Here is a 25,952-nt window from a genome sequence, read left to right on the forward strand (position 1 = left end):
TATCAAAGACAAAGTCATTTATTTATTTTTATCCCACCCTTATTATTTTTATAAATAACCTATTGGCTAAAAGAGAAGAGTATTTAGTTTGTAGTCCTCCACTGCAGTCAATCAAAAGTGTAGGTTAGACTAGTATTTTTCAACCTTAGCAACTTTTAAAAAGCGTGGCCTTCAAACTTCCGGAATTGCTCAACCAGCATGCTAAACAGAAGAATAACATGTTGGCAAGATCATCCCTCAGGAATAACTGTCTAATCCTGACTGAGTCTCTCAATTCTTGATTACAGCACATCCTTCAAGTCCCGGATGCAGATGCAAGCAACAAGGGTGGTTTATCCATTAACCTATACAAACAAACTACCATAACAAACAGAACAAGAACAGCTGGAGTGGCAGACGTTGCCCAAGAAAAAATTGGCTAATGGTTTAATGAAATGACGTTTAAAACTGCCTGTAACAATCTGCACAATTTATTTTATTTATTTTTTTATTTTAATTCCATTTATATCCCGCCCTTCTCCGAAGACTCAGGGCGGCTTACAAGCTTAGCAGTAGCCTTCATTCTATGTATATGCCTGCTTGTTAGGGCTTTCACACACACCCCAAGCGGCATTATTACAAAGTCAGCTTATTGCCCCCAACAATCTGGGTCCTCATTTTACCTACCTCGGAAGGATGGAAGGCTGAGTCAACCTTGAGCCTGGTGGGATGCGTACCTGCACTAATTGCAGGCAGCTGGTGTTACTTAAGGAGGCATCAGCCCACTGCTCCACCAAGGCTCTTTACACTCAGATAGGGGAATTATTGATAACTTGTTATGTTTATATTGTGCTTCTACTTCAGGGGTTCAAGGTGATGTACATAGTGCTCCCTCCTGCTACTTTTCACAGTCTTGTGAAGTGAGTTGGCGTAAGAAACAGTGATGGGTCCAAAGTCACCTAATGAGCCTCCTTGGTGGAAGGCAGGCTGACACCTAGGTTCCTAGTGCCAGTCCAAATTGATATGAACTCGCCGTCTAATGTGAACCACTGAGAATTTCTCATACATTCGTTTCACTTGCTGTACTTCTCTCAGTGCCTACAGTGCTCACTCCTCTAAAGTCAAACTGCATTCCACATGCAGTGGGATCAATTTATCCATGCAGTTTTAACTTACTTTATTGTCTCTTGCCTGGACTGCACTAGCACTTAACCATTCTTGGTGAAAATGCTCTCAAGTCTCCTTTTGGTTCCACAAGAGTACAAGCTCTATCAGCCTGTATATTGCACAGAGAGCAAATAGTTTAAATGGCATTTCTTTTGTTCTATGAAGTGACTTTGCAGCAGCTGAAATAGTCTTATTGGTCTCCAGCAAGAACACCTCAGCTGAAAGGGTTCCTAGCCTTTCCAAAACCCATATCCTACATATTATTTAAGTCACCTCTTCCCCCAAATTAAAAGCTTTTATTCACCCCTGAAAAGATTTTTCTCATTTGCAGCGTGGCTGTTCTGCTTATCTGTATAGTTCAGGGTACAGCAAAAGCATCTTAGCTAGCTCTAAGTGCATCCCTGAAGGCAAGGATGCATTATGAAGCATCCAGGCTTTTTCTAGTGTCAGAACAGCAGAATGTTGCTTGCAACATATTTAGCTTTCAAGAATGGACTGAACTGTATCACAACAGACTTTTATTTAATGTAAAAAGAAGAAAGATGTGCTTTCACAGCTAGAGTGGAAGATCTATTTATTCATTTCCCCCCCAGTGAAAATAACCCACAGATCATCTTCTGAATTAAATATAAAGAGAAAGACTCACGAGGAGGCAAATTTAATCTAGAAAAGCCTCCATAAATTGGACACGGTGCAAGTTTAGGATTGTATTGTTGCGCAGTTCAGTAAGCATGACTCTGCCTTTACATTTGTTCCTACTTTTTATATCTATCGGACCTTTTTTTTTAGGAAGAAAAATTACTGTTCCTGTTTCACCTACCTTCTAATGACTGGAACAAAACCCCAGGATCCTGACTGTGTACTTTTCCCCTTGCTGCCATTCTTGCTTCTCTGAAGGGCAGGACCAAAGGCTCACCTGGTTCAGAACACCCGGCTACACAGAACAGGACATAACAATGGAAAGCCCTGGCAATCAGCAGCCCTTTTTTTAAAGGAGTATCTAGAAGAACAGCCTCAAGATGGGGACTGTCTCTCAGTTCCTAATGATTTCATCTCAGTGCCGGAGACACGGATCAGCAGTGTCAACAGCAGGAATCATGCACTAATGGAAGCATTTGTCTGCTGTCTCATCCAAAAGGAGACAGCAATACCTTCCTTTCCTTTTTTCCAACATCCACTTACTATAGCAAAAATGTCAAGAGCTACAACATCCTCAAGATATTGTATACTAATCCAAGACTGCTTTGACTACACAAAGAGAGACAGAACTGAATCACATTCTATATTTCCTATCACAGGCCCTTCTCTCTCTCTCACTCAGGTAGGTCCATGAAGGAAACATGGAACAATTTTCCCAATAGGTAGTATGCAACTTGGTACTTTCCAGATGTCCTGAAATCTTACATCCAAGAATCCTAACTATATGTATTCTGGGAACTGCAGAAGAGACACATTCAGGGACTAGGTTAGAGAAGACTGGTACAGTTGGATCCTGATCTTTTACAAAATGATCCAAGCCATATGCTAATACTCCAGTTCAGTTCTCATATTTTTGCCAGCTGAGAAAGAGCAAATGAAGATAGTAAAACTACATTGGGATTAATTTAGTGTCACTTGTCCAAACACTATAGCTTATCTTGTGAAGGCAGCATTCCATTGTTGCACTGAGGGAATCAGGTTAGATTTCACAGCACTGGCAGCTGACGGAAGAGTAATCGTCAACGGCTCCAAACTGAACTACTGATTTTCACTTTTCTGAAGCATCTTCCTACAATTTACACAGGATTACTATTTAACCAATCTAGTTGCTACATTTTTTTTTTAGAACAGAGTCTCTTCGGCCACTGGTAGGTCTTGGTAGGAATCATGCTTAGGAAGGTGAAGGGGCATCATCAAAGCCCTGCCAACAGCACCTAGTGGAACCATGGTTAGGGACTAAACAAGGTGGGCTGCCTTCTCCTCCCTGCCTGGAAGAGTGACAGCCTTCATTCTGCCACAGGAAGCCACCCCTTAGGACCTCAATCCCTCTGTCTATCCCTGGGCATGAGTTGCTTCCTAGTGAATTGTAACACTGTGGAATTTGCACCAGGTAAGATCTTTGGCTGTATCTACTACAATCTATTTTAGGGGTGACTTCTAGATGGACAAAAAAAATATTGGTAGATCTTTAGTAGTAATGTGGGAAATTCTGTGTTAGTTTCTTACCTGTACTGGGCCTGGAAGTGATTCTGCACAAAGCTTTGGCCCTTGGGAGGCTGAACAGTTGCCTGGGCACTTCCACTGTTGGAGCTCTCTTCCTGTCCAGATGGTGGCTGTGAAAGAAGCCAAAACAGACACTGAACAATAGGAAGCATGCCTATTCGCTCTGAAACTCCACTGAGTAGAAACTCTTTGTTGTCTTAACTAGGCTACCAGGTTTTGGTACCAAAAATCTGAATGACCATTAGATGTCAGAAAACAGTTAATCTTATGCTACTAGCAGGAAAGTGGATTTCTGACCTCCAGAACTGGTAGAACTACTTGTTAAATCACTGTTTAATAAGGAATGGTCAGTCTCAACAGCTTTGCTTTCTTTTTTTTTGACACTCCCTCTCTCTTTCCATTATTGTCTTTCGTTGCGTCACACCTTTACTCTTTCAATACGAAAAATCTGCCTAAAGGAAGGGGGAGATCTAACTAAATGTCATGTTTGCAAACTGTCAATTTAAATATCCCAGTGGAGATTTTAAAATACATATGCATAGACACACACATCCTGTTCTAGGAATTTGCCTAAATAAGTGAGTGGATACAGAAGTTTAATTACTAGTTTAAAATATTCAATGATTTATTTCTCTAAATAAAAGACATTCATAAACAAGGTGAACACTACATGCAAGACATTGACAGACTTGTGGCTAGCTAGGAGAACTGGCACACTTATTAATGTATAGCCCAATGCTAATCTTTGCTATGATTTATGGTTCTATAAATAAGCAACCTTGATATGGCCACACCCAGAGATAATCCAAAGCTATTTTTTTTAATTAATACCTTTTTAACATTCTTCTTGGATCCCCAAATGTAAGGTGTATCTTCCAAGGTATTGCAAGTCATGGAATTTATTTAAACCTGGAGACCTGAGGCCACCGTATGGAGTGAGCTCCCGTTCTTGCCCCAGTTCCAGCCAATCTATTTTTTTTATTTTTATTTTTTTATTTTAATTCCATTTATATCCCGCCCTTCTCCGAAGACTCAGGGCGGCTTACAAGCTTAGCAGTAGCCTTCATTCTATGTATATGCCTGCTTATTAGGGCTTTCACACACACCCCAAGCGGCATTATTACAAAGTCAGCTTAATTGCCCCCAACAATCTGGGTCCTCATTTTACCTACCTCGGAAGGACGGAAGGCTGAGTCAACCTTGAGCCTGGTGGGATGCGAACCTGCACTAATTGCAGGCAGCTGGTGTTACTTAAGGAGGCATTAGCCCACTGCTCCACCAAGGCTCTTGAATCTAGCAGTCTGAAAGCAGGCAAATGCAAGTAGATAAATAGGTACCACTTTGGTAGGTAGGTAACAGCATTCTGTCCAGCTCGGCGTATAGTCATGCTGGCACACGTGACCACAGCAATGTCATCAGACAATGCTGGCTCCCTCGGCTATGAAACGGAGATGAACACCATCCCCTGGAGTCAGATACGACTGGAAAAGGGAAACCTTTATCTTTATCTATAATATCTATATCCTTGGTTAACTCTCATATAAACTTCTTTGCTTTCTTTTATCTACTTCTAATCTCCTTAGACATCAAATATCTCATTATTCTGCATTTCCCTCAAGTATATAGTGTGAGCATTTTCCTCTGTAAAATTAGAAGCTGCCTATTTTCTCCTATTCCCAGTTTTCAATATTTTTGTTGTTGTTTTGTTTTGTTCTATATCAACCAACAGAACAGAATTTGTTGTACATACTACAAAGGAAATGTACTAAAAGGAAGTTAGTGAAAGAGACAAATTGCCCTGTGTTTCAGGAGGAAATATTTGCCTAAGTGTCCTTTTTTATTAATAGAATAAATTACATCACTAGGAGCAAAAGCAATCTTTTCCATTTGTATCCAAGGCTAGTAGGGGATTTTTACATTGTCCAATTGGTATGCAGCTCCTGCTGCTCCCAAATTATTTTGACATAGTTGACCCTTCTATTTGCAGCAATAACATATGCATGCATAAGCCAGCTACCACCATTAAAATGCTGGTCCACTGGCGTAAGAATTAAGCATTCAATCCAGATATTGAATGTGGTCGCTTCCTGCTATCACTTGGGCTTTGAGGGTTTTTTTTTCCCCAGACATCACCAGTACCCTAAAATAGCAACATATGAACTGGATCTTAGTGACCTCACATGCCAAGGACGGTACACTGTTCTTCCTGCTAAGACAAAGGAAAATAATCTTTTAATGGGGTTCTTAAATGTAGCAAGATGAAGAGAAAAGAATACACTGACACCATTAATCAGGCTATTTAGGCTGTCTGTAAAAGCCAAGGAGTGGATGACTCTTGACATGGAAAGAAAAACAGGCTAGAAGCATAGCAGTTTACTGGCTAGTAAATTTTGTAATATTGCTTATGCAAAAACAGGCATGTGTTAATATATTCAGAACAGTTTTTAACACTGTAAGCAAATTCTTTTTCTGCCACAGCTATATACAGTTGTGCAAAAATTTAGGCATCTCTGGCCAAACTGTATGAATCTGTGCAAGAAGAAGCCAACACAATTTCTAGCAGCTACAGAGTTATTCATAACATCTTTCCCCAAATGTCCACAACTTATGTGCTGTTGTTCACAGATTCAAAAAGAACACTTTGAATATGTCATGTGCAGAAGTTGGAACATCATTCTAGTTCAGACATGTCAAACACAAGGCCCGGGGGCCGGATCCGGCCCATGAAGTGGTTTCATGTGGCCCGCGAAGCCACCCTGGAACCAGTGAGGGAACAGCCCCCACTTCCTTGGCCCTGGCCCAGAGACTCTCCTTCTGCCAGAGACCGTCAGATCTGTCCCACTCCTGCCCAGGCCCCCATAGGCACCCTTGATGCGAACGATGTAGAGCTGGCCATGCCCACCCAGTAGGCCATATGCACTGTAGCCACGCCCACCCAGTAGGCCACGCCCACCCTGGCCACACCCACCCGGCCCCCTGAGGGCAGCCGCAATGCTGATGCGGCCCTCAGTGAAATTGAGTTTGACACCCCTCTTCTAGTTGATTCAGTGATACTTTTTTCATTGTACTGTAAAGTTGTTAATACACTCCAGAAGTTGATTGATTTATTAGGCTAGGGTACCATTAGCCTGGCAAGGTCAACTTCACAAGTGAACAAATACTCTGTCCTTTCTAAATTCTCAGTCTACTTGCACAACTGCAGGCTTCTCTAAGCAGCTGTCTGAGAATTTAAAAATAAAAATAATTCACTCTTTTTTGGGGGGAAGGCTATTAAAAACCCCTAAATGCTTTCAGCTACCAATTTCAACTTATTAAAAATGGAAATTACTCACATGGTCAAAAATATGGATACTCCTCTACTTCCCCCCACCCCAAAAGAATCCCAATTTGCTGTGAAACTGAGACAAGTAAATGGCACCCACCCTTTGTTATTCATAATCCACAGAGCAGGCACTTTGCTTTTGATGTATGATTTAACATAGTCTTGCAAATAATAAAACATGAAAATGGTGTGGACATAATTATGGGTACCTCTTAGAAGTTAGAAGACATTATTGGATTTTAGTGATCCCTCAAGTAGACTATTTGCTTTAATTAGCACCACGGGTGTCTTCAATCACATAATCAGTCACTGAGCCTATGTGAATGGAGAGAAGTACTCAAGCGTTTTGGGACGCTGTGTGCAGTGAACACAGACAAGAAAAAGAAAAGCAGAGAGTAGCCTGAGGAGGATGAGAAAAAGCTAATAGCCCCTGCATGGTAAAGGCTACAAAACCTTCTCCAAAGAGTTTCATATTGTTTGCCCATGGCTGCTAATATTATCAAGAAGTTTAAGGTCCATGGGAATGTAGCCAACCTCTCTGAATGTGGCCACAGGAAAAGAAGCAACGGATAGAAACTAACCGAGAGAAGCAACCTAGAACTAAGGAGAAATTTCCTGACATTAGAACAATTAATCAGTGGAACAACCTGCCTCCAGAAGCTGTGAATGCTCCAACACTGGAAGTTTTTAAGAAGAGACTGGACAGCCATTTGCCTGAAATAGTATAGTGTTTCCTGCCTGAGAAGGGGATTGGACTAGATGACCTCCAAGGTCCCTTCCAACTTCTTCTTATTGTTTTTTATTATTATTATTATTATTATTATTATTATTATTATTATTATTATTATTATTATTATTATTATTATTATTATTATTATTATTATTATTATTATTATTATTATTATTCCCAAACTGTAAATGATAGCTCGAATGGTAGAGGAGGAACCAAGGAAAACTTCAAACAGGATCCTGGCTGAGCCCAAGATCCAAGTACAACAATATCAAGTCACCATCTGTTGCCATCTGACTGAAAGTGGCTCCCACAGTAGAAGTTTCAAGAAGACCCCACTCCCGAAAGACACAAAAAAGACCAGACCAGAGTTTGCTAAAGTGCATGTTGAAAAGCCACAGTCCTTCTGGGAGAATGTGCTTTGAACAAATGAAAGAAAATTAAAGCTTGTTCATGCGTCACAGAAGAACTATGTTCACAGAAAAAATAATGCTTTTAAAGAAAAGAATTCCACCTTTACTGAGAAACACAGAAGATGCTCCACAATTTTAGAGTTACTTTGCTGCCTCTAGCACTGGATGCCTTTAAAATAACTTGTTAAAGAGTTTAGCCGGAACTGGAATACTTGTCCACAGCCCCACAGTTTAGTGTTGCTTACACCATAATGATCTGCAAGAGACAAGGAAACTTTTCATCCAACCTCATCACCAAAATAATGATCTAAGTATGCAACGAAACAGAAAAACCCTGACAAGCCTGAAATGCTTTAGAACAAGAGTTTTAGACTAATAAAACAAAAATTGAATTGTTCAGCAATAATAATGCAGGGTACCTTTGGATAAAATATGCTTTGGCGCTATGTGGTGGAAGGTAGAATGGATCCAATTAAATATCATATTCTAGAAGCTTGTGTCCCATAGTCTCACAAAAATGAAGCTGAAAAAAGGCTGCATATTTCAGAAAGTCAATAATTTGAAACATGCTTCCAAATCTACCATGAAATACTTACTGAAAAGAAAGATAAAGGTTGGAATGGCCTTCATATTCTCCACATTTGAATACTGCTGTTAATTTTAAAAGAGACCTCAAACTTGCAAGAAAACCAAAGAATATTTCTGAATTAGAAGAATTCTTCAAGGAAAGTAGAAAAAAAATCAAGAGCAAGAATAGTAAGACAATTATCTGACTACACATGTTATAAAGAACTGACTGAATATGTGTCCAAACTTTGGTGCCTGCTATAATCACTATTCTTTCATTATAAATTTGTAAACAAGTATATAAATAGAAGTTTAACTTTGTACTATGTAGAAATGGTATAGGCTTCTATTCTCATAGGGCAGGGGTAGGCAACCTTGGCTCTTTTATGACTCATGGACTTCAACTCCCAGAATTCCTGAGTCAGCATAACTGACTCAGGAATTCTGGGAGTTGAAGTCCATGAATCATAAAAGAGCTGAGGTTGCCTACATCTGTCATAGGGAGTACATTAATACATATAATTTGATCAGGAGTGCCTAAATTATGCTTGCATCTGTATATGAATGCAGATAGATTCCTTTCTTATACCTGCTGAATTCCAGATTGGAAAAACAAAATATATTTTTCAGTGAGATGAGAATTGATCTTTGAGGCCTGAAGTAGAGTGGGCTGGATACATGCAATTAACATAAAACAGAAGCCTATTTTAATGTAACTAAGGCTAAGGCTTATAATCTTATAAACAATCCAAATGCTCTATCTCAGGCATGTCAAACTTGCGACGTCACATGACGTATCGTGACTTTTCCCCCACTGCCGGCAATGGGGTGGGCACGGTTTTGGCGTGATGTATCCGGCCCACGGGCTGGCAGTTTGGCATGCCTGCCCTATCTTGTTTCAATTATACTAGTGTAAGTACCAGGTCACAGAAGCAGTCTTGAATTAAAATTCTATCAAGATAGTAACAGTGCACAAATATGTGCACATAAGAGCATTTAAATTGAGATTACATGGTTTACATGGTTAACTGTGTCACTTACGGCCAACTTACTTAAATGGCTTTCAGCCTTTTCCATACACACACAGTTCATGTATTTGCAACTATCATGAGACTCATCTAGACTGTATTGAAGACAGCAACCTTCAAAGAACATGGCATTAGCCAAGGCCAATCTGGCTGGAAATTCTGGGAGTTGTTGCCATTAAGTTGGTGAAGAGAGTTGGTGAAATAAAACTCAATAACCTATTATTATCACTAATTATAGGTTCAACTGAAATAGCAATCTTTCTCTTCTAAGATTCCAAACACTGGGAAGACAAGGAAGGCACATTCCATTCTATTTTATAAAATGCCTTAGTTTTAGAATTCCTGTACTGCAGGAATAGTCATTAAGTAACTACTTAATGAAGCAAGAAAATAAGCTACCTTTACTGATAATAGCAGTCTAAAAGGGCCTGTGGAAGTGATGATATTAGACATACTTCTATTCTAAATTCCATAACCACAATTTGCTCTTAAGCTCAAAGCAAAAATGTACAAAGCAAACATAAACAAATGTGGTGGTCATTGAGCATATCTAATGGTCATATAGTACATGGTCCCAATTCTATGATATAATATCCTGAGATATCTTATTACTCATAAAATATTTTGAGAAACTTTCTACCATGGGATTCTCCAACCTTTTGAGGATTTCAGCACATTGGAATTTTATTCTTTTGTGCTAACAAAAAGAGCACAGATAAGCAAGCAAATATTTTGCAAAAAGACAAGTGGGTGATACTAAAAATGAGAAATTTAGCCAAGAATCTAATTATAAGGCAGAGAAATGTATTATTTTATCTAATTTTATCTAACTATTCCTCCCACCAAGAACTTTGTTTTTTCATGCACTGTACCCAAAATACACAGCTATTCCTTTTACTCATGTGTTTCACACAAAATATCGCACAAATATTTAACCTTCCATCATAATCCCATTTTCTCTGCAACATCCCAACTCAGCCTCAGTCTTCCCATTCCTCTTTTTATCATATTAAAGGGAGGGAGGAAGAGAGAGGGGGGTGGGGAAAGAGAGAAGTTCAAGTATTTAAACTTAGAACCTGTGTTAGTGAACTACATTTCCTGGTAGTTCCAACGAGCCTACGTTTTACTGGGAGTTATAGTTCAGCAGCATCTGAAGGATCACATTTCCTGTCCTCTGATCTAACTTAAAAGTGGATGATATCAAGAATTTACTTTTGAATTTTCAGGCTATAAGGATATCCATAATACAAAAAAGAGAAGAAAAGAACAGCATGAACTCTCCTATTTCACAAAGTAAGCCATCCAAATTCATGATCCTGGAAAGCATCCGAAGACAAAACTTTTATGGACTAAGGCCAGTGTAACTGAAATTCCAGTGAGCACTGTTTTTTAAAAGAAAGAATGTGTTTTAGGGAAATCACCAAGAATCACAACATCAGCACAAAATATATTGTGCTAGCTTAGTTGATATAGACTAAAGGATAGTGCATAATAATGTTCTTACAAGTCCACAGATACCATCTCTCAATTTCAGGATAATCTCTCTGAATAAAGCTACTTCTCACAGGGTCATAAATGAACAGCTTGATACCACAGTTGTCTATCATGAGAAGACGAAACATTAAAATTGGGTGTCATGCCCCCAAAAGACAAGTATCTAATCTGTTGCATCACTGGGGTAGTAGAAAGAAGCAGAAGATTTAAACTTTATAAATGAGACTTGCATTTTATGCAAAATAATAGCTGGAATCTACAATGGTATAATCTGATTTCCATACCATGATTTAAAATGCTTTTCATATTTATCCATGTACAAATTCATATTTTTCAGCTTTAACGTGAGGGATTTCTGCACCTGAACAATATTTCTTTCCTACAGTGAATGTATTGTTGAAGGAAAAGTCTTCATCATGGTTCAGTCCAAGCCGGCAATAAACAACATGGCGACTGCTTTAGAAAGAAGGTTACAGTTTATTGAAGAGGAGAGCCAGACAGAAAGATGGCTCTGGAAGAAAAGAGAGAGAGCACATGTAGGGAGTGGGTTTTTATACCCTCTGGGGCTCTTGAGGTTGTTTCCTGTTCCTGTTTGAGGCTTTGTATTTCCTGTGTCATTTTGACCTGAGTCTGAGTGTGCCCCTTTGGCATCTGTGGTTTAATCCTATTATGTCCTGTCTTGGAGTTTGGATGGGGTGTGTAGATTTTAGGTGTCTTTGTCTTCTTAATCTTCTTGCTTCAACCTTCCTGAATGGTTTACCTCTGCATTTCTACAGAGCTGGTTTCTGCTTGGGGGAGGGAGACTTGGGGATATTTAAAAAAAAACTGGGCATGCTTTTCTGCCTCTTTAAGATCCTTTGAAGAAATATATGTTTCTGCCCTTTTAATATTTTCTTCTCTGGGGGGCTGACTTCCAACAGTATCATTGACTGAATCTTGATTTATTGAAGTGAACAGTCAATGGATTGTTCATCTGACATAACTTTATTACTGTGCAGTTACATACCCATGTCAAGATAGATAGATAGATAGATAGATAGATAGATAGATAGATAGATAGATAGATAGAGACAGACAGACAGACAGACAGACAGACAGACAGACAGACAGACAGACAGACAGACAAGAGAAAGGACTTTTTGGATTCTAACATGTCAACTACAGAATATTCTCCATCTACACTAGAGCATAAGTTAGGATCAGTACTGGTTTTATATTTAGGCCAAAGAAAGACATGACTCTTTTTCCAAACTCTGATCTGTAAGCTGTTTTATTGCTGATTGCTCAGTATTAATTATGATGCTGTACATTAATACAGATTGGGTCATAAATATTTTAATTAATATATATCATTCTGAATTCCACGAATACAAAGGCTGATAACTATTTATGAAAATTACATCTCTATGCTTATTGAAGCCTGGCTCAATTTTCATTAAACATATAGTATATATCTATAGTATACTACATATGTATGTATGTTTGTGTGTATACCGGTATATAGATTTGATATCTATGACAATTTAAGGGAACTTTATAAAAATTTCCACAAAGCTACACAATTATGTGAAGCCATCAGTTAATGTCCTCTTCGAGTTTGCTTCCTTTCAAACATTAGGTTGGGAAAATTTCATTTTAATCCTTTACTTGGCCATCATCTCAGTCCCAGGGTACATAAATCAGGAGAGGTTGGCTTAGAGCAGCAGCTCCCAACTTTTTCTATACCCTGCACCCCTAGAATGCTTCTGATATATTCTCGCACCCCTTATAAAAATTTGAAATAACAGCAATGAACTATGCATATACACTATAATTTTGAAAACCCAAGTTTTTGCACCCCCTGTAATATCATCTCGCACCCCCCAGTTGGGAACCCTTGGTTTAGAGCCTGTCTGCAGAAACATAATAATTACTTCTGGAACAAGAATGAATCTTCTTTCTTCTTCAAAGTACTCAGTGCCTTTAACTTAAGGCAGTCAGATTTTACATTTTGGGATTATGTTTGTCATTCTATTTCCAAATATGTAACTCCCTAGCTGCCTGGGGATTATAAAGTTCTTGCCCCATACTTAGAAACCTAGCACTAGTTGATGGTGCTATTATAACCTACATTATTAAAAGACTGGCAGAGAAATGTTAAAAAGGTGCTACTCAAATGCAAAGAAAAGTACTCTAGTCTCATACTCTTGTACTATCTGCAAAATAGCCCAGGTCCTTGGGATTATTATAGGATGGCAACAGCTACTTGGGGAAAGAAAAATTTTACTCACTATAGTTTGGAAACAGTAGATTGAGCCATTGCTGACCAAGAACCTACAGGCTTAATACATGTATTAAATGGAAATTGAGTAATAAAAATTTAGTGGGAGATGTTCCAGGCTCTTTCTTGGCCACAGCTCTCCAGGCCAAAGAAGACAAAATGCATTCCATCAAACCTGCACATTTTTATAGCGATAGTCTGTTTCTGAGTGTGCTGAATGCAAAAGGCATGCAATCTTAACAGTTTGAATTGAGAAGAAGTGCTTCAGAATACAAAAAAGAAAAAAAGCAGCCCCTGTCTTCAACTTAAGTAATGCAGCTGGACAATCCTGGAAACACATCTAGCTGCTGCAGTGAAGAGCAAACTGCTTCTGTATATGCAATCCTATGCATTTCAAGACTGTGGAGTCAACTATTTCCAACTGGAAGTGAAATATTGTATCACCCTGACTCAGGGTAATGCAAATCACTTCTGTGCCTTGTTGTTTGGATCTGAAGAACTAAAGATTGCTTCTCCACTGAGATGATCTGATCCCCATAACGCTTGCTGGTTACTTCTGCAGCTCAGGACAGGCACTTGAAGCGACCTGCCCAAATCTGGAATTTCTACCCCTTGAAAAATTAATGCAGCATCCTATCAAGGCCAATTTATTCTAGGAGCATTTCTCCATATCTGACTCACTTGGGTGGCATATAATGCATTTCTCAATATCTCCTTCTGATACTATTTCCTCTTCAGTGCAACAGATGTCCCCCCCCCCGGCGCAGACATCTTTTGTAATGAATCATTGCTGGATCCAATTTTTGCATGCAGCTGAGTTCTGGGCATTCCGAACTAGCGGAATAATTCTTATTGATGGAAGTGACTTCAAAGAGCTGGTTTTAAAACATTTTCCCACCACCTTCAGCTTTGATCAGATTTCAAGAGAAGACGGGGGGGAGGGGGGAGAGAAGGAACTTAATTTCCAGTTTCCACCTTACATAACTGCATACTTGCGAATAATGCACATGCCTTTAAAAAAACACACCTGGTTTTTCCACCTGAATACAAATATCACGAATACACTTTTTTTCCCAAAAAAAGAAACCCCAAACAGGTTTTATGATCTTATATCTCCTACGGCACAAGAGCAGTATTAGACTTGTGGATTTTGGCATGAATTTAAGCTATAAACTGAAATGATAAAGTACACAAACTCCTCCCATTTCCCCTGCAGCTTCATTATATACTGAGATAGAGACAGATCTTTTCCTACTATTGATTTGAAGTCCACTCTACCTATTCCCAAATCAGCAGAAAATCTATCAATATAAAATTTGTGTTTGCATTTCTGATTCTATCTTGATTTTCTTCCTTAGTTCTCCGTTACTGGTGTAACCTGCAGTACAATATTGTACAGTATTTTTTATGCATTGGGGCGTACAAATTAACGATAGAAGAGCTAGTGGTTCTCTCCCAGATCCCATTCTCATCCTCATATTAGGTCAAAAGGGCAAAAGGAAGCAAGAGAGCACCAAGAGCTGTTTCAGTTGTGCCCTTTCCAGTATCCCCAAGTTGGACTCCACCACCATCCAGAAGACTGGGAAGTTGAGTTGCAGCCCCCAGATCTTCACATGCTGCCACCTAACTACACCAATGATCTCAAACTGAGATTACAGCTATGTCCCTTGTGTGCTGTATCAGAAGCAGGGGCTGATACAGCAATCCAGACTGCTGAAGGGGACGCTTATTTATGTCACCCTGTATCTATGTTGAAGAAGCTGCACTCATGCTTACTCAATACTGTACTGCATCGGGGACTTGATAACCGGTGAAATAACTTGCCTCTAAACAACTGAGGATCCTGCATTGTTACAGACCCCGTTAATCATGAAGCTATGTGGGTTTGCCAAGAAACACAAATTTCATCCGGTAAAACTTCTCTGGGGTGCTGATAGGAAAACTCACTGTAGTAGTACCCAGAAATAAAAAGCCTGAATATGCATCTGTCCATTCTTTTAGGAAACCAGTAACAATTTCCTGTTTTAATGGACTTTGGGGGAAAATTATTCTTCTCATGTTTGGATTAGTGTTATTTTTATTTATTTTTATTATTTTTTTAATTCCATTTATATCCCGCCCTTCTCCGAAGACTCAGGGCGGCTTACAAGCTTAGCAGTAGCCTTCATTCTATGTATATGCCTGCTTATTAGGGCTTTCACACACACCCCAAGCAGCATTATTACAAAGTCAGCTTAATTGCCCCCAACAATCTGGGTCCTCATTTTACCTACCTCAGAAGGATGGAAGGCTGAGTCAACCTTGAGCCTGGTGGGATGCGAACCTGCACTAATTGCAGGCAGCTGGTGTTACTTAAGGAGGCATTAGCCCACTGCTCCACCAAGGTGTTATCATCCATGCTGATACTTTCAGTCCTTCTACCTGTTGCTAACATTTATATGAATATAAAACATGCATGCAGGCCCAATACAGAAACGTGTAATTATTCAGGGCTGCTTTGAGGATCCTTGTGGCTAAACTATGGCTTATGAATAAATAAAAAATGCAAAGACTGCAAGAAAAAAGGAAGTTCAGCTACATCCAGCAAGCTGCATTAGTCAGCTTCCCAAATTACTGTACAACCCATTCACATCCTAACAACCAGGCTGACAAGAGCAGTCATTGTAATTAACTACTACACAGCCAGGAGGTATTTCAGCCAGTGTAGCCAAATACAGAACTCTCACATTTCATTTCTAGTGTTCATATACATTTTTCCATGGAAACTAATGGGAATAAACCTACAGGTTGATATTTGACATCAGCATTAATGACAGTGTCATTAATATACATTAATACAAATGTATGCAGCTTCTCTTTTAATTTAAATTGCACCCCCACCCCAAGTCTGCTTGTTTTCACCAATTTATACATTTCAGCATTCATGGTCAAAAGGTAAATGGTAATGAAAGATGGCAGAAGAGGGAGGGAAATGGTATAACTGCCCAACCCAAATATTTGGGAATCCACTAAGAAAAACTAGCAGCATCATGGAAAGCAGAAATGTTCCACTCTTAAGGAGAGCTATGCTGTTATGTTATTGATACTTAGGTGGAATAATTCATGGCACCTTTTTTGTTTTTGGGCTGTCAGCATCTGGAAAAAAAAAACCCAGGGTTCATCATCGTCTCCTCATTGTACAAGAAAGTCAAACCTTCCACCGTACACCAGGATTTTGTTCTGAACATGATTCGTGATGAAAAAGAGAAATAGAAGTATAAAGAATAAACTTTCAGAGCGAGATCTTATATGTATGTTCATATTATATTCTATGTTTCCCTTATCAATTTCTAGGCCAGTGTTCTAACCCACCACACCACAGCTCAACGATCTCAGTCTTACGTTTATATAGCTTTCTCCATAGAACTTGCAAATTTCTTGCCTAGCAAACTGCACTTATTTCCTTTTGCATGTGTAAGAAGCAACCAAACAACAATAAACATTTATGTTTAAAATATATATTAGACTAAACATCTTGAGAAATTGGCTGACACCTGAGAGTTCCTTGAGGAATGGATGAAAGGCTGACAAATGACTCAGGGAACGCTCAGGTGTCAGCCAATTTCATGGAATCATCTATGCTAGAGCACCTTAGTCTTCAAAATCTTTGGTGTCCCTCCTTACAAAATTTTCATTGATTATGGCAAAGTCAAGATGCTCTAGAACCCACTGCTAACAACAATCCCATGTTTTATTAGTGGATGGATGGTCTATACCAGACATGTCAAACTCGCGACGTCATGTGACGTCGCACAATGTATCAGGACAGTTTTGCCATCACCGGCAATGGTGTGGCCCTGGCTTCCGGATGACGCATCCAGCCCATGGCCCGGGAGTTTGACACCCCTGGTCTATACGATTTGTACATATACGCAACTCTCCCTTACCCTGCTTATATGCATCCATACTTCATCCATATGGCATGTTCCACAGTGAATATGGGAAAAACCCATTTCAAAAGTTCAGATTGAAAGGGTTGAAGAAAAGTTAGTTGACCTTTCAATCTAGGCAACAGTTGGAGATATCCAAGGGCTGGAATAGTCAAACACTGATAAGCCGTTTAGGAGGGAAGGTTTTCTCTCTGAGGTGAAAACGATACATCACCTTTAACTTTTGGTGTTTGTATTATCACCTCCAAGGCCAGCTAAAAACCTGCTGTGACCAAAACTCTTGGTCAGGGGTCACCAATTCCCGGCCTGTGGACTGGCACCAGTCCACAGCATGCCAGAAACCAGTCCGCACAAACAAGCAAAGCCCCATCCACAAGATGCAGGCATCACACAAAACTATGCCCCCTCCAGTCGGTGGAAAAACCTCTCTCCACAGAACCATTCCCTGGTGCCCAAAAGGTTGGGGGCCTCTGCTCTTAGGTAACAGAAACTAGGGTGAAATCTAGTGCACAATGAAGCTAGGTGCAGGATACATTCTGTTTTACTTTATCGTAGAGGCTGAGGTTATGCAAACGTGTTTTACACCAGGGATGTCAAACTCGCAATGTCACGGGACATGTCGCGACGTATCGTGACTTTTTTTCCATTGCTGGCAAGGGGGAGGTGCAGTTTCAGCATGACGCATCCGGCCCGCAGGCTGGCACTTAGACACCCCTGTTTTAAACTGTGAGTGTGCATAAAAGAAAAAGACAGAGAGACACAGACAGAGACAGAGAGTCAGCTCACCAGCCAGCCTCTCAGCTCAGGAGCTTCAGAAAGAAACTGTTCATTTTTGCCCTTCTTTCCTTTTGAATTTTCTTCCATATCTCAGACCCTGCTATTTAAAACTTTTCAGGAACTAGTTGCTCTCCTGGTTCTATTCCTTAGCATGCACCTTCTTGATAGGTCAAGCCAGGAAGGAGAAGGTTTGCCATTTATATCTTATCTGGTACATCAGCAGCAGAGAGGATTTCTCTGGAGTAAATTATCTGGTAGTAGCATACTTAGTTTGCTCTCTCCGAGAATTGGGGAGGGTTTGAAAGACATTTTGAAGAGGAACATAAAAAATGCTTGGGGAAACCAGCAAAAGCCCAAGCTACCACTTACCATGCACCATTAAATCCATTACAATATCCCTGCCAAAAATCTTGCTCTTGAAGCCATCACTAACAGAGAAAGCCAATGTTATGTTCTGCTTGTGGCACTATGTTGTGTGTTAAGGTATTGTGCTTATGTTATTAAACCTAGGAAGATTCAGCCATGCAAACTCCTCAAATGATTTGGAGTCAGTATTGTTTCTCAGCCAAAGGTACCCTGCCAGGATAAGTTGTGGAAAAATTGAAGGAGCAAGCATACTGCTAGAAATACTGGGTGTTATTTGAAGCATTTTACCTATTTTCTGCACAATATGGTAAGATTTTCAGGATGTATCCCATTCCTGAAAATAGCGTTTGATGCTTTGTATATCTTAAAGTGGTACAGGTAAAATCCCAATATAAATTGCTTTATTGTATAGTTATCACAGGGACAGGGTGGCTCAGTGGGTTAGGATGCTGAGCTTGTTGATCAGAAGATCAGCAGTTTGGCAGGTCGAATCCCGAGTGCCGCATAGCAGAGTGAGTGCCTGTTACTTGTCCCAGCTTCTGCCAACCTAGCAGTTCGAAAGCACGTAAAAATGCAAATAGAAAAATAGGGACCACTACAGTGGGAAGGTAACAGCATTCCGTTCGCCTTTGGCATCTAGTCATGCCGGCCACATGACCATGGAGACGTCCTCGGACAAGCGCTGGCTCTTCGGCTTTGAAACAGAGATGAGCACCAGCCCCTAGAGTTGGAAACAACTAGCACGCATGTGCAGGGGAACCTTTACCTTTACCTTATAGTTACCACAGTACAAAAATGGGCTATAGCCAAATCCAAGTAAACCATTTCCAATAACAGTAAATTACCCACTTGGGTTAAACATAAGAATCCTATTTCTGAATGATGGGAGGAAGGAGTTAAACCATAAGAGCCTTGCCTCTTGAACTATTTGCCTCAAACTCAACCTGCATGCACATATTCTATTATGGCCATAGGGTGAGTAGTTCTACTTCAAATCCTCTTCCACAAAAGACTCAGCTCAAGGTGCCTCCAGCATTAATGTTCTTGCTGAATGACTCTAAAGAGTCAAAGCTTCCCTCTGAAAAATCAGAATCCAGTGAATATGAAAAGACCTGCATTTTTATCGTCCTTCAGGAGTAAATTAGCATCCTGGAGAAAGAGCCTTGAATGAGTGACCTTACCAGAATACTAATGCAATTAACTGAAGGACAGACTGGTGAACAGTAATAAATATTAGCTACCCACAGAAAGGTGACTATTTAACAGATGTGTTGAGATACTGGAACTTCTGAACTTCAACACAACTGTGCTTTCTAAACAAGGTTTGTCCCAGACTCAGCAAGAGGGCTAAAGTTACAACTGAACACATAGAGACCATTTCTATTGCCCATATCGGTCACTATATTTCTGGGAGCTGAAACCACAGATGATCTCTGTCACATTGGTTTCAATGCTAAGTTTCAACTTTGGGAACCTCAGGATTGTATAATATGAAAAGCTTTTTTTCAACTGATTCTACTTCCTGAATGTTTATTATTGCCCTGGAATATTGCAATCTACTTTTCTGATCTGATTTGGAGATTCCACCAAAGTAATCTCCTATCTACATGCTTTGCAACCCCCCCCCCCAATCAAACTCTTTGTCACTTACAGTAAAAACAGACTGGCATTATTGGCAATTAGGGATATACAGAGTTTTATGTAGAAGAAATTCAGTGTCACTGCATTGCTTCGTGAAAGTCCTATTTTCACATCAAGATAAGTTAAATATTCTCCAACCTCAATTATCTTAAATAAACGCTGGGGATTTCCTTTGAGTATTGAAACTGCCTGTTTGTGTACCTGCACTTGTAGGAGAGAGAGACATGAGCATGTATAAAGAAATGATATGCAAACAAACATGTGAAAAACAGAAGAAAGAGTGTGGGCGAAAGTTATAAATTAAGAACGGACATACACGTGCCCTATCGTGACCTTTTCAACACTTGGCAGAAAATCATATTCCCTACACATGGAATAATCCTTTATCCAGATGTTTTTAGTTTGTTTTGAGTATGCAAGATTCAATGTCAATGGTTATCTTAAATGCAATAATGAATAACAAAATAGTGAGTTTCTGTTTGATACATATATATGTGTTCTTTTGAGAAAAAATATAGTCAACTGCAGGTACCAGGCAGGGGCACTTCAGCATTCTTCCTCCTAAAAATGAAAACAACTGCAAAAAGAGTAGCCATATGGAACTGTTCTTGTAATATAATCACCTGTCTGAATCTAGAGTTAATAGATGTGCAAGTGCTTATGCTGCACAGGCATTGCAATATTCAGGAGCAAGAGTGTTAACATGGCTCTTCAGATCTTAGAGGTGATTTGGAGGAACTTAACTGACCAGAACCTCTGAGAAGTCACCCCATCTGAAGGGGAAGACATTGCACTGTGGCGAACTAAAGTATTACTGGTACCTGTGCTGCCCAGGATTCCCACAATTCCCAAATTCCCACCAGAGCAAATCACAGCCAGAGGCAGAGCAAGATATGAGAATGCACTATCAAACACGTATCTCAGCATGGTGGATTACTAAGCATTCACCCTCTGCAGGCACATTGGGGCCACTCTGGCCTTACTACTGAAGAGCAATCTATAAAGACAGAGAATCGTGCTCAAGATGTAAACAAACTGTCAAGAGGATTAGAGCAGAGGTCTCCAACCTTTCCAGCCTCATGGCCCGGAGGGAAGGGGAGCAGCTTCCAAATTGGTGGCACGTGTGTGCGCACGCAAACAGAGCCGTGCGCACTGGCACGGCACTAGCAGCCCATTCACACATGCGGCATGCACTGGCACCCTGTGCATGTGCAAAGAGCTGCACACACCCCACAGTGGCTAGCAGCACCATTCACACATGTGCAAATGGGCCATGCACACCCACCTGGCACTAGTGGCATCATTCGCGTATGCACAAACAGGCCACACAAACACACACACACAGTGCTAGCGGCCCACTCGTGCCCGCTTGCATGTGCAAATGGGGCCGCAGGCACTAGCTCTAGTGGGGGGAAGTGCGCCCGCCCATGTGCGCACCAGCCAACCATTTCCACAGCCTGCTGGCCAAAAGCAAATGCAAATGGGCCGTGCACACCCACCTGGCGTTAGTGGCACTGTTCACACATGCACAAACAGGCCACACAAACACCCACATGGTGCTAGCGGCCCACTCGTGCCCGCTTGCATGTGCAAACAGGGCCACAGGCACTAGCACTAGTGGGGGGGAAGTGCGCCCACCCGTGTGCGCACCAGTTAACCATTTCTGTGGCCTGCTGGCCAAGAGCCCACGGCCCCAGTCCCGGGCTGCGGCCCATAGGTTGGGGAGCCCTGGATTAGAGGGCAGGAACAGGTTAGGGAGAACAGATTTTCCACTTGCTTCTGACTTATCTCTCAAGTTACATTTGTGGGATGTTTTGGACCTCTTCTTTGTCACTATTATTTTTTCAAGAATCTTCCTCCAGGCAGATAATGTGGTTGCTATTATATCCTTAAGATTTATTTTAGTTAGAAAAAAAGATATAAGACAAGAATTTACTTATTAAAATAATATTTTCCAGACAACCTTTTTCTAGGAATAAGGCAGAAAATGACAATATAAAAGCCTCCTCTGTTAGTATCTCTACAAAAAGACTTCCAGGTAGGAAAGTGTGTAACAACTACAGTATCTCACCAGATTATATATGGATGAGTTAGCTTCCCATTAAGAGGTATTTGTTCTTAACAATAAGATCAGAGCTGAGTAAAAAGAATCTGAACATGTAATTCCTGCAGCATTAGAACTCAGAAAAAGCTAATAGAACTACAAGAATTAAAGTAATAATCACCTTCTATTAGGGCATTAAGTGGCAGCATCTAAGTACCCCTCATATTCACTTTTTTATGCTGTCTACAAAAAATAACTCAGAATTTGAAAAGAGTAAATACACAATGGTTATGCTTTTAAAACTAAGCTTTACTAGTGCAAATATTTGTTATAAACTTATACAAGCAGATAGTTACATCTATCAGCAGGCAGTGTAGCAAGCAAATTAAGAGCCATCGAGACTTTAAAAAAATTAACATGATTTTATACCATTCCTCATATTGTAATATTAGACTTCCACATTTAATGCAAGCTGGTTTCTACTGCTGAAAAATGGAATCAATTGTTCACTGATATTTGATCTATTTGGTAGTGACAGATAAGAGCTCAGAAGAAAACGATTTTCTTGGTCCTTCCTGGAAATTAAAAAACAAACAAACCAGCAGCCAAACACTTTGGCAGACTAAGTTATGTTATTGTAAAACCTGTTTAAAAGTTGTGAATACTACCTGGATGGAACATTTCCTTAAGATAGGCTCCTAATATTTCAAACCTGTTTTAAATTCTAATTTTCATGCAGATACCTCATTAAAAAGGAGGAAAAATCCAACTTCATTATTCACAAAGAGATTCAGAAACATTGAGAACAATTTGGGAACAAATCCTTAAAGATTTTGCTTCTCTATCAATATATCTTGAATAGCAAAAATTTATTTTTAAAAATAATTGCTGCTTTATCATTCAAGCCTGATTTTTTTTTTACAGTTAATATGGTCACTAATTTGTCACTCTCAGTTACCGGCATTTGCCCCCTCTTAAAGAACGCAACAATAGCCGTGAAGATCTGCTGACACAGCTAGTGATTTCCAAGGAAAACTTTGTAAAATGAGAGACAGGATCTCAGATACCTGCCTGGGGAGGGGGGGAAACAAAACTTTACCCCTGGTGCTCCCATACTTGCTAATTAGAGCTTCCTGCTAATCACATTTTGACAGCTGTCATGTACGCAGATAGGCTGTATAGACAAAAAGTGTGTGATCAGGAGGCACACCTAAACACACATGAACGAGCAGTGTTGCACATAAAGGTTAACAGGCGACTTTCTTCCTATTCATTTGTAGAACTAGGATAGGCCACAAACTGAACTTAATGGTGGGCTGAAAAATCTAATGTTAAATTCTTAGAGGAATGTATTATGGATCATTATTTAGCCCGTGTGATCTTCATAGATTCCTAGAGTTGGATGGGGTCCTGAAGGCCATCTAGTTCAATTCTTTCTACTTAAAAGGATTTAAAGGTTTCCCCTGTCCAGTCATGACTGACTCAAAGCAGCAGTGTCCATCTCCAATTCTCAGCCGAGGGAGCCTGCGTTGTCTGACAGGCGCTTCCATTATCATGTGGCCAGCATGAAAGCACAGTATGCAGTAACTCTCTACTTAATGACTTAAGAAAACCATCATAGCACTATCACTTAGACTTATATACCACTTCACAGTCCTTTAACAGCCCTTTCTAAGCAGTTTACAGAGTCAGCAGATTGCCCCCACCAATCTGGGTCCTCATTTTACCGACTGCAGAAGGAGTCAACCTTGAGCCAGTTAGGATTGAACTCCTGGCTATGGGCAGATTTAGCCTGCAATACTGCATTCTAACCATGGCGCCACCGCGGCACACGAATTATGTCACCAAAGCTGTCATTACAAAACAGTACTGTCACCTACACAGAAGATGAGATACTGCACAAGTGAAAAAAGCAGCAAAATCTTCATTATGCTAGTTAATGTTCCCAGAGTCCACACTTGGGGATTGTGCAGAATTTTCCTACAAACAGAGGTAGCTATAAACAATGATGTCACTGCATGCTCCAGCACCTGTTAATCATAAATTTAGAACTCTATATAGTCTCTGTCCTTAGCCATTCAAAACAATCAGCTTGGATGGCTAATCTGCATTTTTTTTTCCTACCAGCAGCGGGAAGGAAATGATTTTCTCAGTTGTTTATGTGGAAAACAGGAAAAGACATCCTCAAGTCAATCTCAACTCATAACAATGATATGGGGACATCCGCCTAGTCTTCTCGGTGACAGTGTGGTAATTATCTGCCTTTGCTTTCTTCCAGGATGTTTCCTCAATTTGCCAGTTTACTCTTTAGTGCCAGAGTTTCCTGGGAGACTCCCATCCAAGGACCAGCCTGTTTAGATCTCTTTGAGGTAACAAAGTTTATCAGCATCAGCACACTTTTTTGACATACAATCAGGGACAATAAGGAAAGCGCTCTTCATTTGCTTCTCTCCAACAAATCATGCTATTGGACTGGAGCAAGCTTGGTGAAGTCAGTAGATTTTTATGTGTTCTGCTGCGAAACAAAACTGATGGGCTTAGGAACCAATTACTTCTAAGTGAATAACCCACCAATTCCCATCAACCATCACCATTTTACACAACTTCAACTGACATACTGTAGAGTTGCCACATTAAACACAGCAAAGTGAATGTGGTACTCCTCATGTTCGCTCATATCTCCTGAAATCAACTATTATAATCAGAATTTAGCACTTTGGAGCTTCGCTGATTATTCTGAACCAATGCTATCAAACTAGGTGTAGAAGAGCATTTCTTCCACAAGAGGTAAGTAGTGATGGGATCAAACTTAGAATTCTGTACCTAGAACTTGGTATCTTAGTCATGGCTTAAGAGCATAACACAGACCTGGTTCACATCTTATCCTAAGCCATAGTCTGTTTTTTTTCTGCTTTGGGCTTTAATGCATTGTTTAAACTTAAGTCACTTTGGCTTGTAAAACAAGGTCTCTATATTAAGTGAATGAAACCAACGGTGGTTTCTTCAACAAAATATGGCTGAATAAAACATGGCCCAGTGTAATGTTGGATGTGTAACTTGTTTGGAAAACCAGCTATTTATGAATAAGTATTATTATCATCCCTTGTGGCAAAGCTGGAAGGTTTCCCAGTTTTTGTTTTTATTTTCTTAAGAGCAGCAACACAGTTGCCACTAGCTGTTTTTATACTATTCTGATTGTTCCTTCGTGTTGTTGACTAGTTAGCTGCTATGAAATAAATACGACGATTCTCTTCAACACTTCCTGTAATGCAGACATGTCAAACTCGCGACATCATGTGACGTCATGCAACATATCAGGATGGTTTTGCCATTGCCAGCAATGGGTGGGCGCAGCTTCCGGATGACGTGTCTGGCCCGCAGGCCGGCAGTTTGACACCCCTGCTGTAATGTTTCATTACTATTTCCTGGTTTGTTTGTTTTTGCAAAAACAAAAAACTGCTCTCAGTACAAATAAAACTGGTTTCAAACATATTCTGTGCAACACATTTTATCTTGTTACTGTTTCTATATATATTACATTTTTTTCTAAAAAGCAAATAAAATAACTCTTTCTCCAAGATTCACTTGGCTATGTCTAAAAAGAGGAAATGTAATAATATATCTAAACATCACTGGATTAATGTAAAATATGAAACCGTGAAGAGAAAGGCAAATAATTGCTTACCATATGACTAATTATAGAGGTTAAAGAAACTTGAACATCTTGAAGAAAGCCTCACATTCTTAATCGTAGTGTTTTTATTTATTTATACCCTGCCTTCATTATTTTTCCAAATAGCTCAAGGCACCAAAGATATCTAATACACCTTCCTCCTCCAATTTTCCCACCACAACACCGCGAGATAAGCGACTGGCCCAAAGTCATCCAGCTGATTTTAAATTATTTAACTCTGAATTAAATCAAAATTAAATTAATTAAAACAGGTAAGTGATGTTCAAATTATTTTGAATTTTATTTATATGTTTGTTTTTTGCGAACTCCCCTGAGTCATGTAGGTGAGATGGGAGGCTA

The 25,952-nt window shown here is 39.9% G+C and overlaps 1 protein-coding gene across 1 annotated transcript in view; it reads right to left on the bottom strand.

The window, feature by feature from the left end:
- The window catches only part of USP43 (ubiquitin specific peptidase 43), a 128,237-nt gene that overhangs the window by 60,373 nt on the left and 41,912 nt on the right, over positions 1 to 25,952 (bottom strand). Inside the window, exon 3 of the mRNA XM_081319633.1 lies at positions 3,352 to 3,458. Coding sequence (XP_081175759.1) covers positions 3,352 to 3,458 — 107 coding nt within the window. The remainder of the gene's footprint in view (positions 1 to 3,351; positions 3,459 to 25,952) is intronic.

The sequence above is a fragment of the Vipera berus genome (assembly GCF_964194415.1).
Source record: "Vipera berus genome assembly, chromosome: 2".
In the NCBI taxonomy this organism is placed as follows: domain Eukaryota; kingdom Metazoa; phylum Chordata; class Lepidosauria; order Squamata; family Viperidae; genus Vipera; species Vipera berus.